General features: G+C 52.5%; 1 protein-coding gene across 1 annotated transcript in view; it reads right to left on the bottom strand.

Annotated features, from left to right (window-relative positions):
- CACNA1E (calcium voltage-gated channel subunit alpha1 E) overlaps positions 1 to 14591 on the bottom strand; it is a 136899-nt gene that overhangs the window by 2146 nt on the left and 120162 nt on the right. The window contains 9 exon segments of the mRNA XM_068141457.1: positions 466 to 659; positions 773 to 953; positions 2361 to 2489; positions 4305 to 4413; positions 5305 to 5411; positions 5690 to 5790; positions 6277 to 6384; positions 9130 to 9235; positions 10971 to 11067. Of these exon segments, the coding sequence (XP_067997558.1) occupies positions 466 to 659; positions 773 to 953; positions 2361 to 2489; positions 4305 to 4413; positions 5305 to 5411; positions 5690 to 5790; positions 6277 to 6384; positions 9130 to 9235; positions 10971 to 11067 (1132 nt within the window).

Raw genomic sequence — 14591 nt, 5'->3', positions numbered from 1 at the left:
AGGAGGTTCACACAGGCCCTTTGGCCTCATGAGGAGCAGATCTTGCCTGACTAACATAGCAGCCTTCAGAGAGGAGTGATTACATCAGTGGACAAGTGAAAAACTACAGATGCCACCTGTCTGGACTTCTGTAAGGCCTTTGACAAAGTCCCTCACAACATCCTGCTCTCTGCATCACAGAGGGATGGTTTTGATGGGTGGACCTCACCCTTGGCAGACAGCTGATGCTGCAGCGGTGACAGACAGTGTGGAGATGCACCCCACTCCTCAGATGCTCTGCAGGGTGCCAGCTGCTCCGCAGCTGCTCTGCCTCCCTAATCTGCCCATCTCACAGAACACATGGAGATGCCAGCACAGGGGGGAGAGGTGTCACAGAGCTCCCAGAGTCGGGGCCTATCTCCATGGTTTTGGCAAGAAGCTTTTTCTACGCTTCCTTTTGCGATGAAAAGAGGTTTTGTCACCCACCTGCCTGTTGGGTGTCTGCGACCTGCCCTCGCTGGGCGACCGGGACTCACGCCGCCGCTCCGGTGACTCGTCGTGCGCCTGGGGACTCCTCTCCTCCGAGTTGCAGCGGGAGATGTCAGGGGACAGCAAGTGCTTGCGCTCTTTGGATCGGCCCCGCTCTCTGCCACCCGAGCGATGCCCCTCGGACCGGTGACCTGCAGGACAGCCCGGTCAGTCTCCTCTGGCCCTGACCCGGGAGCAGAGGATGCTCACCTGGAGGAGGCACTTTTGCTGCTGGTGCGGGATGGGGCCTCCTGCCCTTGCTCACCCGAGTCGGCGTTGAGGCGTCGGGCGGAGAGCTGGAGCGAGGAGTGGTAGCTGCGCCGGCGGGACTTGTAGGTGTTGTCGCTGCTGCGCTCCATGGAGAACTCATCCAGCCAGGAGCTGTTGGTGCGCTTGTCCCGGATGGTGGAAAACGAGCGCCGCATCGAGCTGGTGTCTGTCACCACCTGCAAGCAGCCCCGGCCGGCCGGGGAGCAGCTTAGGACGAGGCAGGGCTGGGGGTGGTGGTCGTTGAGCAGTTGACCAGTTCACCCACCAGCACACCAGCCTCTGGCATGGGGAGATTCAGAGCCGGGGGAGTGGCCAGCCCAAGCACAGCACCCCTACATAATCCTTGCACAAAACAGGGGTGGGAGGAAAATGGGGCTGAGCTTTCGTGCTTGTGAGCTCTTCTGCCCCAGCTGGGACCTGTGCTCCACCAGCAAAGCCAGCAATGGTGATTCAAGCCCAGGTGTGCTGGGAGCAGAGCAGCAGCATCCAGACTATTGCCCCTCCAGGCTGTCTCAGCATCCCTCCCTGCCTTGGGAACAGGATCAAGTGGAGCAGAGACATCAGTGAGAGAGGGAGGATCTTTCAGTGCCCTTCACTTGGTGCTCATTTTCCTGGCTGCTTCCACTTTTCCAGTGGCAGCACCATCCTTGGTCCTGTATTCCTGCATCCCCTTTCCCCATGCTCATTCCCTCTCTCCCAACTCATGCTATTGTTTTATTCTCCTTTCCTTTCTCTCTTCCATGCTTCTCCTTTTCCCATCTCCCCTCCTCCTAACCTGTGCTCTCACATGTGCTGTGGAAAACATCATCTCCTATATGTTCCTTGGCTTTCTCCTAGCAGCTTCTTGCCTCTGCAACCTCAGGCCATTCTCCTTGTCTCCTCTCCTCTGCACCATGTCCTTTGTGCTCCCATCCCTTCCCTTTTGTCAATAAAGCCCAGAAGGCAAAGCCTCACTTCCTCTTCATGCCCCACCAAAGCGCCAGGACACCTGACACCAGCACTGACAGCAGGGACTCTGTGAGAAAGCAGACCCAGAGACTTCACAGCAAAACAACCCCACAGAGTGTCTGTGTCTTGGTGGAGGCCAAGTACAAGACAGAATGACAGAGAAACCAGGCAGACAAACAAGAAGGTGAGATGTGGCCTGGGTTCCCCTGGACAGATGGAGAAGCGTGTGTGTTGGGACAACAGGGAAGGAAGGAAAAGGCTTTTCATCACCTGGGAGATGGCCTGAGAGCTGGGATGGCACTCCTCAAACCTTAGCCAGCACCTAAAGCTGGAGGAAATGAGGTGTGTCCCACTGCATGGGGACCCTGCAACATCCTGGTGTGGCCCTGCTCCACCGTGGACCTTCCACATGAACCAGGAGATCAATTCCCCTGGCTGCTTTCTGCCGCTGGTGTCTCCCATGTAGAGGAACATCAGATCTCCTACTTGTGCAGCACCCCAAAGATGGGGAGATGCTCTGGTATCAAAGGAAGCCATGGGGCTTGCCACACTTGTTCAGCACAGAGAGAAGCCCCAGTGTTACCTGGTAGGCTTTGTTCGGACCCAGCACCCACGGGGGCTTTGCTTGGTTTTACCTGGGGATCCACAGTGAGACGAGGCATGGAGGAGGCCCTCCCAGAGACAGCATGGTCCTGAGTGTCCACGGGAAGGTAGCTGCCACGGTTAGAGGGCTGCACTCTTTGAAAGTCCCTAACCTCTGGCTCCTGGAAATAAAGACACAGCCAAGCTCTTGGGATGGGATTGGAGCAGGGCAGCATGCTGCTTCTGCCCCGTTTGCAAGGGACAGTCCTGCTTGTGCAGCTTAAGAGGGCCAAAAAGGGAGCCTCAGAAATCTCAACTCAAACATCTCATCCATCATGTCATGACTGAGAAATCCAATTCACAATCCATTGCAGGTGAGCCCATATGTGGTGTTTCAGGCTTGCCTGAGGGCTAATTCATCTTGAACCTCTTCAGGGGCGATGGAAACCTTGCCTGGACTTGGTGACACCTTGACTGCTCAGGTTTTAACTCCTTCTCCTTTTGCCAGAAGAAGACAAATGTATGGGATTTTCTCTCTTACCCTCTTTTAAATGCTTTCTGGCTACCTGTGGTACCTTTGCACTTTGGTTAATTTCCAGATTAGGGGACTCTTGTATAGGATGTGCTGTCAAGGAGATGGATAGTGAGTGATTCTGGAGATCTACTAGAAGGTGATTTTAAGGGGGTGAGATCTCAACAAGAATCCTGGCTTGTATCAGCAGTAGTGTGGCCAGCAGGACCAGGGAAGTGGTTGGGCCCCTGTACTTGGCACTGGTGATGTCACACCACAAATGCTGGGTTCAGTTTTGGGCCCCTCACTTCAAGAAGGACATTGAGGTACCGGACTGTGTCCAGAAAAGGGCAAAGAATCTGGTGAGGGGTGGCTGAGGGAACTGGGGTTGCTTAGTCTGGAGAAGAGGAGGCTGAGGAAAGACCTCATTGCCCTCTATATCCCCTTGAAAGCAGGTTGTAGTGAGGTGAGGCTCAGCCCCTTCTCCCTAGCAGGACATGAAGAAGTGGCCTCAAGTTTCACCAGGGGAGGTTTAGGTTGGACATTAGGAAAATTTTTTCCACTGAAACAGGCTGCCCAGGGAAGTGGTGGAGTCACCATCTCTGCAGGGGTTTAAAAAATGGGGAGCTTAGGGACATGGTCTAACAGTCATGTACAGGGAAATGTTTGGATATGGCTGGACTCAATGATCTTGAGGTCTTTTCCAACCAGGTGATTCTGTCTGCCACCTCCTCACCAGCAGGATGGTGGCATGGCCAGGGCAGCAGGGCAGGGGTACACAGCTCACACAGAGTACTACAGACCCCAGGGACACGGACTGGGCTGGAGATGCACAGTGGTACAACACTGCATCTGAGACAGCATCGGGGTGGTGCCCCAGGGCACACACACAGACATGGAGAGGTATATACAGGTATGTATATAGAGATATACAGACAGACAGACAGACACTGCTGCTGCCGGCCGGCGTGCGTGTGAGGCCGGAGGGGTGCGCTCCCGTGGGAGACAGTTTGATTGACAGCTCACTTTGGGACTGGGGGACACCAGCACTGACAACAAAATGAACATGAATCCAGAAACATCAGATAGCACCACTCTGCACGGGGAAACCCACTGAAGTGAGCCCTCAGTGGCAAAACAGAGCAGCCTGTGGAGAGAAGGAAATCTTACTGCAGGACGCTGGACCTTGGCCACAGCTCTCATTCCAAGAGCATTCGTTGCTGCCTGGCCCCACCATTCAGGAGTGGGCCAGGGACAGCTGAGTCCCCTCGCCCCAGAGCCCCAGCTGGGGGACATTCAGGGATGCTTTTTCCCTGCTTTGGGTCCACACATGCCCCAGCAGCTGCCACCTCTCTGTGGTGCTTGCTGCCACAAGGGCAAGGAGCAGCATTTCACCACTGTGCCGGCAGCCCCGCACCTCCCCAGGCCCACCAGCATCTTCACTGGGAATGCAGGTAAGTGTCTGCCTGGCAGTGTGTGACTTTACCAGAGACTGGTGCTCCTGGAACTGCTCCTGGGATGGATCCATGCATGCCAGCTGGAAGATCTCCTGTGGTGAGAGCGGGCTCAGCGAGGGAAACCCGCTTCGGCCGCTCCTGCAAAGAGAGGTGACTGTGATGGGACAAGAGCCTCAACTTCTGCCAGGGGAGGTTTAGGTCAGACATTAGGAAAAATTTCTTCACCAAATGAGTTGTCAAGCCCTTGAATGGGCTGCCTGGGGAAATGGTGAAGTCATTCCTGAAGGGATTTAAAAACCATGTAGGTGAGGTGCCTAGAGGTATGGTTTAGTGGTGGCCTAGCAGTGCTGGGTTAATGGTTGGACTTGATGATTCTAAAGGTCTCTTCCAGCCAGATGATTCTATGACTCTGTGACAGTCTGGTCTCAGGAAAGCCACAAGCCAGGTGCTGCCATTGCTAGGCGTTGCCTCTCCAGTGACTCAGAGCTGCCCCCCTCATGCTTGCCCCCCAGATTGTAAAGACCCCCAGGACATATTCCTTAGAGACCTGAAATGGTATCCAGGCAGGAGAGGACACCAGGGGTCCCATGGCAGCACTGGGGACATCCCAAGCACAGTGCCAGCAGCTCACCTCATTCCTGCCAACTCCCATCTCATTCCCTCCAGCCAGGGTGCCGGGATCCTCTACCAACCCTGCACCACCCAGGGATCCACTGCTGAATGTGTCTTGAGGTTCAGATCCATCCCCAAACCCTTCTAGGTAAGTGAGCTTGCACTTAGTGCTGCCATGGTCCATGCAGACACTTGGCCATCCCCCTTGGCCACCTCCACTGCTGTTGGTGATGCTGATGCACACCAACTACCTGGAATCCTGCTAAAGCTTTGTGCTAGGAGCTTTCTATCCCAAACTCCTCTCAGCAGCTCTTTAACCTTCTGTGCATCTCAGCACCAGCTCCACAGAACAAAACAAGGGCTGCAGGAACAGAGAAGTGACAGGATGACCTCCATTCCTCTCAGAGCAATACTCACAGGCCCGAGAGCGTGTCTTGCTGGAGGTAAGGCAGAGCCTTCGCGTTGGAGATGATTTCCTGCGGCAAGGAGGATGGCTCCATGCGCTGGAACATGGGGGCATTTTTCTGTATTGAGGAAAAGAAGCTGCTGAGCCTGCAGGAAATGTAGGTGAACATCCAGTGCTCCACCAACCAAGTCCCCACTGCTTGGCAAGGCACAGGCGTGCTCATAGTCACTGTCAGGGACCAAGGATGTACATGTGTGCACCCTGTAGTCACCAAAGCCTAACCTGTGACACCATCTTCAGCCCTCAGCTGCATGTTTGGTTGGGACATGGTAGGAAGCAGTGAGGGGGCTCTGAACACCCCCATCCTCCCCACCATGTGCCCTTGCTGAGCCTCACCTGCTCCTCCAGCTGCTGCCGCTGCTTCTTTGCTTTGCACTGCTTGTAGTAATCCATGATCATCATGGCTGCATATATTTTGCCAACAGTCAGGTCAGAGGCTGACAGCAGAAGAGGAAACAAAGTAGGGACACTTGTGTGTTAAGCAGCATGGATCCTGGGATCCCCCAGTCTTGCTGTGGGATAGATAGCCTGGTGACCCTCAAACTTTGCTCTCTGCTCCAAAAGAGAGAGGATGCTCCATGTTGAGATAAAATGGATGGAGATGGCTTGAAAGCATCATCGTAACCCACCATCTTCATCACATCATCACATGTAACAGAGCAAGTGATGCTCAGCCTCCTGGCCTCAGATGCTCCAGAAATGATTTACAAGAGACTGTGGGTTTGGTAGCAGTTGGTAATTGCAAACTGGGTGTTTTTCAAGAGGGCTCCCAAACAGCCAGGCAGAGCAAGGCTGTAAGCAGCACACTTTTCCCACTTCTCCCTCAGCTGGGGATGAGTCTGATTGGTCCCCACCTCCCCTTGGGAAGAAGCTGCTGCATGCATGATGTAAGCTTGGCAGCAATGACAGCCTCCCCCACTCACTTTTTGGCATGGGTACCAACAGGTCAAGCATCTTCTGGGACAGGTGAGGCCAAATGGTCAGGATCTCCTTTTGAAGCTCGGCGTCCAGCTGCTGCCAATCTGCACCACCTTGAACAGCAGGGTGAAAAAGAAAGGTCTGTGCACCCACATCAAGACCTGGCACCACGATCCAACTGAAAAGACCCCCATGCCCTTGTTGAAGTGAGCTCCACAAGCAGCAACCAGGTCCCTGTGTGCTGGGAGGGCCATCTTGCATCAGTGAGCTTGGTCTCCTGCTCTCACAGGGAAACCTTCCTACCATCCCCATCCATATGTGTGCCTCCATCTCCCCATCCCCTGCCCTCCCACTCAAAGCTGCCATCTTCAAGCTTGCCTTGGGTCCGTCTCTGCAGCTCCAATCCTACTCCAGCCCACACACACCTGCTGCTGCCCCACTTTCTCTTTTCTGGTGAGCAGATCATGTGCTGGTGAAAGAGCAGCTCCACTTGGCTGAAATACTTAAATGTTTGGTGGCATTGTGCAAGCAGAGCAGAGTTCTCTGGACAGTGGTGAAGGGCTTGCTGAGCTTAGGAAGGCCCAGGCTCAGAGGGAGCTGTCAACACGTGCCAACCAGAGGTACTAGAGCCCAGGGCAACTCTGCCAAGCTGTAGGAGATCCAGGTTCAGATCTCTGCTTTACCTAGAGGGGCTTGAGCCCATTGATTCAAGATACAAGGAGCTGTCTGAGAACTGGGCTTGTGCTGCTATCTTGCCCTGGGTTGGGTTTTCTTCCAACAGCAGAGCTGTTCCCAGGGGATGTTTTATTGCAAATGGCATGTTTCTGCAGAAAGCTTTTGATCTGATGAATCAGAGCATTTCCAGCAACAACAACAAAGCAGGTTTTCCAGTTCTGAACATGTTCTCCTCCCTGACATAGATATTTCTGTTCTCCACAGCCTTAGGAAGCCAAGCACATGTGATCTTTTCCCTCCTTGGTTTGCTTTGTACATAGAGAGGATGGGGAATTCTCTCTCTGTGCCTTCACCTGGTGGACATTGAGCTGTTTCTGCTTTCTAGAAGCAGCTTTTAGAGGGAAACTGATCACCTCTTCCCTAAAGAAATAGATTTTTAACAGAGAGCAGTGAAAATTTGCCTGCTCAAGGTAATCACTTCCATTCACAGGCCAGGCTCTGGGTGATTGTTGCAGGTTTAGGGCTAGTGCCCTAGTGTCCTAATTGTAAATAAGAGTTCCCCAGAAAAATGGAGAGGGTCCAGGGGATGAACATTCCCCAGGAGCCTGAACAGAACACAAGAGATATGATTTATCCCATTTCAGTGGTCTGCAGGACTTCTCTATAGGCTGAAAGCACAGCTTGTTCTCTGTCTTGCTTGCTTCTTCCCCCTGTCTGTGTTTCTGATCTTGCTTGCTTGGCTTGATCATTTAGGTTATGGTAAGGAACAGTGGCAGGGATGACAGAGAGAGATAATAACTTGTTAGCTGGCAACAGCCCTCGGGGCTTTTGTCCAGGGTGGTGCCCAGGGGGAGTCTGTAGCTTGGCTATTGTCTAGTGGTATATGTACATATGTATTTGTAGATGTTTATTACCTTTTCTATTTAGCCTATTTTTGCAATCAATAACTTCATTTAGCTTTCAAATGTTATATGTATTTGTGCATTGTTTATTACCTTTTATATTTAGCCTATTTTTGCAAATAATTATTTCACTTCACTTGCAAATTCTGTGTAGTGTGGCAATTTACTCCTTGGGGTAAATCCCAGATGACAACGTGGGGCACAGCCAAAGCACCACAGCGACTGACCACAACTTGGCTGTGATGTCTTCAGCTTGTCCAAATGATACAATCAGCCAGGTTGGAAAAGACCTGAGACATCATCAAGACTAATCTGTTACCTATTACCTGAAAGGAGGTTGTAGCCAGGTGGGGGTTGGTCTCTTCTCCCAGGCAACCAGCACCAGAACAAGAGGACACAGTCTCAAGCTGCACCAGGGGAGGTTTAGGCTGGATGTTGGGAAGAAGTTTTTCATAGAAAGAGTGATTGGCCATTGGAATGGGCTGCCCAGGGAGGTGGTGGAGTCACCATCACTGGTGGTGTTTAGGTAGAGACTGGATGGGGTGCTTGGTGCCATGGTTTAGTCGATTAGATAGTGTTGGATGATAGGTTGGACTCGATGATCTCAAAGGTATTTTCCAACCTGGTTAATTCTATTCTATTCTATTCTATTCTATTCTATTCTATTCTATTCTATTCTAAATACCTAACACCTCATGACTACTAAACCATGACTCCAAGTGCCACATCCAATCCTTTTTTTAACACCTCCAGGGACAGGGACTCCACCACCTCCCTGGGCAGCACATTCCAAGGGCCAATCTCTCTTTCTGTGAAGAACTTTCTCCTCACCTCGAGCTTAAACTTGATGATCTTTGAGGTCTTTTCCAACCTTATTGATTCTATGATTCTAAACTTCCCCTGGCACCGCTTGAGACTGTGTCCTCTTGTTCTGGTGCTGGTTGCCTGGGAAAAGAGACCAACCTCCACCTGTCTACAACCTCCATTCAGGTAATTGTAGGAAGCAATAAGGCTTCCCCTGAGTCTCCTCCAGGCTAAACAACCCCAGCTTCCTCAGCCTCTCCTCATAGTGCTTGTGCTGGAGACCTCTCACCAGCCTCATTGCCCTTCTCTGGGTATATTCAAGTGTCCTTGTTGAAGTGAGCTCCACAAGCAGCAGCCAGGTCCCTCTGTGCCTGGGAGAGCCATCCTTCTAAAATCGAGGAGCCCAGAGGTGGACACAGGACTCAAGGTAGCCCTCTTGGCTCTGTCCTCTCTCTAGCTCCCTCCCCTCCACCTTACCTTTGGCGATTTTGATGTCCAAGGCCGTGCGTATCAGCGCCATCAGGGTGGAGGTGAAGTGGACCGTCATGTCCTCGGCCACAGGCATGTTCATCAGCACCAGTCTCTGCGCAAGAGAGAGAAGAAAACAGCGGACGGAAAACAATATCGAAAAACACATCGACCGGGCTGGAGGAAAAGAAATTAAACATTAAACAAAGAAGGAGGGGGGGGGGGGGAATAATTAAAAAATAAAAAGCAACAAAACAGTGTCAAAACAGCACAGCCAAAAAAGAAGGGCAAGGATCACCCCACCCCCAACCCCCCTCTCCCCTCCCCCGGCTCCTTCCACCCCAGGACACCGGCTCACTGCCTTCCAGGGCTCCTCCTGCACCCCAGGAATGGCCCCTGAGCCCCCTCCGCACTGCACCGGGGCTGCCACGGCACCTCCCGGCTCTTTGGGGAAGACACACCTGATCCATTAGGGATGCGGGCCTGAGGAATGCTCAGGAAGGGCAGAGGGGGCTCAGGTTTCCGTTCCTGGGTGGTTTGGCTTTCCAGCTCTCAACCCTTCCCACCTGGGGCAGGGGAGAGGAGGGTCCCTAACCTTCAGGGACTTCAGATCAGCTGGATTCCTCTAGCATGCTACATCCTGGCGCTCCCTTTTTGCGTCTTTTAGAGATGAAGTTTGCCAGCACATGCACAGGGTCCAAATTATCCAAGGGTGGGGGAGGGAAGGAAGGGGAGAAAAAAATGCAGAAGGAAAGAGGCAGAAGAAGGGCAACCAAGGCAGGTTAGGCACGCCATGCTCCTTCCCCACCCTGGGCAGGTGGGGTGCAAACCGAAGTGACCAGATCCACTTTCCAGAGAGTATATTTTTGCTTTGTGAATACCTTTGGGTCATCCCTTCCCTGCCCATTTCTTTTCACCCGGCTTCTCATGTCCTTTCCTTGGCTTCAAGCCTCCCATTTCTCCTGGAAAAAGTGTGATGGGGGATGTATGCACGTCTGAACAAACACCTGAGAGCTGGAGAGGGTGGCAGCATGTTTGTAGGTGTGCAGAAGTCTCTCCTTCGCTAGCCTTGGGTGCTGATCAAAGGGCTGCAGGCAGCAGCCCCTGGCCAAGCTTCACTTTGCTCCAGACCTGGGCAACACATTGATCCGTAGCTCCAGATCCTATCCTAACAGCTCCCATCCCACTTCCGTCAGGGTTTCCCACACTCCTGCTTCATGCCTATGCTGTGCCTGTGCTGTGAACCAACTGCCAGCCGCCTCCCCAGGAGGTAAAGAGGGGTCAGCTCAGAGGCACCTGGCTTTGCCTTGCACCAGCCATCCTTGGGGCAGCTCGTGCTAATGCATCTGGCTCCTCACACACTGCAGAACTGCTGTTAGAGGACACATCCTTGCTGCCCATCTGCTTCCCCTTTCCGTGGGCATTAAGCCCTGTTTCTGTGCTGGCTGGGACAAGGACAGTTCCAAGCCCAGGGGACTAGATTGGGTCAATGAGCTCCTAAGAATATGCCACTCTCCTGACTGTGCTACAGGGCTGCTCCTCACACCTCATCTTCTCCAGCCTTCCCATTCCCACCCTACTGATGATTCTGTCTCTCCTCTTCCTTCAGAGTCTTCCATCCCAGAGCTCCCTGTGCTTGCAAGTGACCACAGCAACATTACATAAGTGGGCAGTGGAGACCAGCCAGCATGGCCAGGACTCCTCTAAGCACAGCAAGCTCCCCAGGAGCGAGCTAAACACATTGGATGTCGCCAGTGCCTCCCCAGATCCCCAGAGTCCCACCTCCCGCAGCTCCCTTGAGCCCCGGCTCCTGCTCGGCTCTAGCCCCGTAGAAGGAAGGGTTGATCTACCTTATAGGCCACTTTGGAAGGACATCTCTTGCCGAGGCCTAGCGGTGGTGACATAAGAGTCAGCATTTCATACATCTCAGTGTAATGGATTCGGCCACTGCTCATGGAGGGGGAAGGGGAGGGAGGGAGATGCAGAGAGAGAGAGAGGAGGCATTCCCAGAGAGCCGAAAAAAAAAACCACGTACAAACAAAAATAGTACAGGAGAACAGAAGAGAAAAAACAAACGGACAAACAGGAAAAGAACAGGAAACCCGTTAATCAAGGCAAATCATACGTGAGAGACTGTCCTGATGTGGATTTATAGCACTGCTCACACAGACCCAGGAATGCTGGCAGAAAGCGACTCACCCCTCTCCTCTCTGCTGCTGGCCTTGAGCGCCTGTCTCGCTAGCAGTCTGGGTGTCCTTCCTTCTCTGGTCTAAACCCAAACTTTCCTAAAGCCCTCCAGCAGCCCCCAACTTGTCCCACAGGTTCCAGGGCTGTGTGTGAGTGGTATAAATCAGATACACGGCGCTCAGGCCATGGGTTATTGAAGATAAGGGTGGTTTGTACCACAGTGCTCTGTGGCCTCCGTAGCATCTTCCCTCCCGGGCTCGGGGGGGGGACAACCTGGGTATTGCTTTGCATGAGGGCCACCTAACCCATAGCCAGAAGGCTGTGTATCCCCAGCTCGATTAGGTCTATGCAATTGGGAGGCAGCATCTTGCATAGAAGGCAGTGGGCCAGGGTCACTTGTCAAAGGAAGATGCCCAGTTGCTTCCGTCTGGCTCTGCGGATGGACCACTTTCCCACCATGCACCAGTGCAAAAGGCATGCTGAATTGGCTGAAAAAAAACAAAAACTGGGAGGAAAAGTCGTACATGCCATGCTCCCGCCCTGCCTCTCTCCCACATGCGGCTGCAAGTTCCACCAGGTTGGAGTTTAAAGAGTCTCAGCAGAGGCAGCTGTTTGGGCCTTCCAACATTGGGGTTCGTTTGGGTTTCCCAAGGGAGGCGCCCAGGACGGATCCCCACCTCTCGCTCCTCTGCTCCATAAGGACCTGCCTGGGATTGCTGCAGTGAGGAACGCTACCAAAACTGGGCCACCCGATGACGCCTTGAGCTCTCTGCCAGGCTGAGGTTTCTGGGCTGCTTCTCGCTTTCTGTGCAATATTCAGGAGGCCACCCAAGTACCTCTCCCAGGGATCCTGATCTTGGCCACCTCTTCTTCCCCTTATGTCAGGTGTCTTCCCTGTACTGCAATACTCAGAAGGATTTACTGGGCAAGGACAACCTCACAACAACAAAGGCATTGAACCTTAGTGCCAGGATACTGCTGGAGAGGAACTCGTCTCGTCTGGGGTGACCTGGGAAAGAGGGCACCACTGAAAAACTAATCCCTCACCATGGGATTTTGGCCTTTTCCCTACCCATGTGCTCAGAGCAGCGTGGAAAGGGGAGAAGACTACAGCTTCTCTTCTAAGGGGGTACTGCTGCTTTGGAAGCAGACTCCTGGAGAGAGACCCCCATAAAGATAAGTCCTGACATTTCAGATGAGAACTAGAAACAGTGACTACCCCGAACAGGAGACATTTGGGAAGCAAGCACAGAACAAGCTGGGCAAGCCATCCCCTGTGAGATCTGACACATCTAAACAGGCTGGAAAGAGGACTGATAACAGCACTGGAGAATATTAAGTAGGACGAACAAGAAGAAATATCCAGGTCCGGGTGTCCTTAAGCAGTGCCTTGGCAGAGCTGGATGTGCACCAAGCTCAAGATGCCTGAAGCGGAGAAGATGACTTGGAAGTTTTCATGCTCAAGAATGTTGTGCAGAAAGGAAGCAAGTGAGTGATCTTCTACCCAGTCCTCCTGGCAAGGGGGACTGTAGCACACACAGGACGCTCTAGATCCTACTGAGCTTCTCCATACATTGAAGGAGGAACAGATTCCCATGACAGGAACATCAGTAACCAAGAAGATCCACAAGAGAACTGTGATATTCTCACAGAAGGGCTTTGGTGCTTATCTGAGCAGACATCTTGAAGTGTTTTGAGCAGCACAACCATGCCCAGAAACCTCAACCCCTCAGAATGTAGTGCAGGTAGGCATGTGGAATGATATCCACCTGAACAAGAATGTTGACTTGCTGGAGCATGTCCAGAGAAGGGCAATGAAGTTGGTGAGGGGCTTGGAACACAAGCCCTATGAGGAGAGGCTGAGGGAGATGGGGTTGCTTAGCTTGCAGAAGAGGAGACTCAGGGGTGACCTTACTGCTGTCTCCAACTATCTGAAGGGGGGTTGTAGACAGGCAGAAGTTGGTCTCTTCTCTCAGGCAGCCAGCACCAGAACAAGAGGACACAGTCTCAGGCTGCACCAGGGGAGGTTCCAGCTGGAGGTCAGGAGGAAGTTTTACACAAGAGAGAGTGATTGCCCATTGGAATGGGCTGCCCGGGGAGGTGGTGGAGTCGCCATCGCTGGAGGTGTTCAGGAGGAGACTTGACAGGGTGCTTGGTTGCATGGGTTAGTTGATTAGGTGGTGTTGGATGATAGGTTGGATGCGATGATCTTGAAGGTCTCTTCCAACCTGGTTTATTCTATTCCATTCCATTCCGTTCCGTTCCATTCCATTCTATGAAGATAGCTCCCAAGAGCTGGTCCAAGCACAAGCTGGCCATCTCTCCTGTGTCTGGATGGAGATGAGCCCTGTGGCTATGGCTCAGGGTGGCCTGTAAAAACACCAGGAAGTGATAGCTTGGTCCTGGTGCTCCAAGAGATCCCCATGAGTTATTGAAGAAGATATGTGGGAGACATCTGTCCTCCTGTGGTTAGGAAATAAGTACTGTGTTGTACCAGGCTGTTAGAAGCACAGCACCAGAGTATTAACTGCTGTGAGAGGAAATACAGGAATGGATATCCATCCATAGGAGACATGAATGTCTGTAGAGCAATGATCATCTCAAGGGCTACTTTCAGAAGTCAAAGGTGATGTCTACCTCCTTGGCTTCCTTTGCTTTATTTCCATGACTGCTGGAAGCAGATGGGTTGAAGAAAGACAGAGACAGCCTCAAAGAGTGGAGCTGACTGCCAGGATGCAGTCCCAGCAAGATGTGATTACAAGACCTGCCTTCCCCAGCATAAGGACAGAGCTTGCTGGCCTTACATAAGAAGTCTTCCTACATCAATGTCCCCTCATTAGTCCACCTGCAGATGGCCTAGTGGGTATGCTTCCACACCATGCTGCACCCTTGTGCAGAGCCCTGAACCTACCCCAGAACCATATCTTCCAGAGCATGCTGTCCAGCACTCCATAAACAGGTTGGTGGCTGTTTCTGCAAGTCATCATTGTTCCATTGCACAGTGTGGACCTGTGCACTGTGATGTGCAGTTCCCCATCAAGTTGATGAGTGGGGTTGGCATTTTGGGATCTGGACTGCAATGGCAAGATGCAATGACTGTGTGGGCTTTCTTTCTCCCTCAGTTGCCTTTTAGGAATTCTTCCAGGGAAGTAGGAGTCTCTGAAAAATCTCTCATGTCCACGCACAGAGGGGAAGAGACCAAGGGAGCACAAAGAAGAGATGGGGATATTCTCTCACACATGACAGCAGAAGTTCTGTTCTCACTCTGTCTCCATCTCCTCTTG

Source organism: Melanerpes formicivorus, unplaced genomic scaffold, assembly GCF_026170545.1.
Source record: "Melanerpes formicivorus ecotype bairdi unplaced genomic scaffold, bMelFor1.0.p_v2 SCAF_7, whole genome shotgun sequence".
NCBI classification, from domain to species: Eukaryota; Metazoa; Chordata; class Aves; order Piciformes; family Picidae; genus Melanerpes; species Melanerpes formicivorus.
The sequence above is the reverse complement of the archived record's forward strand: the minus strand, read 5'-3'. Positions and strand labels throughout refer to the sequence as shown.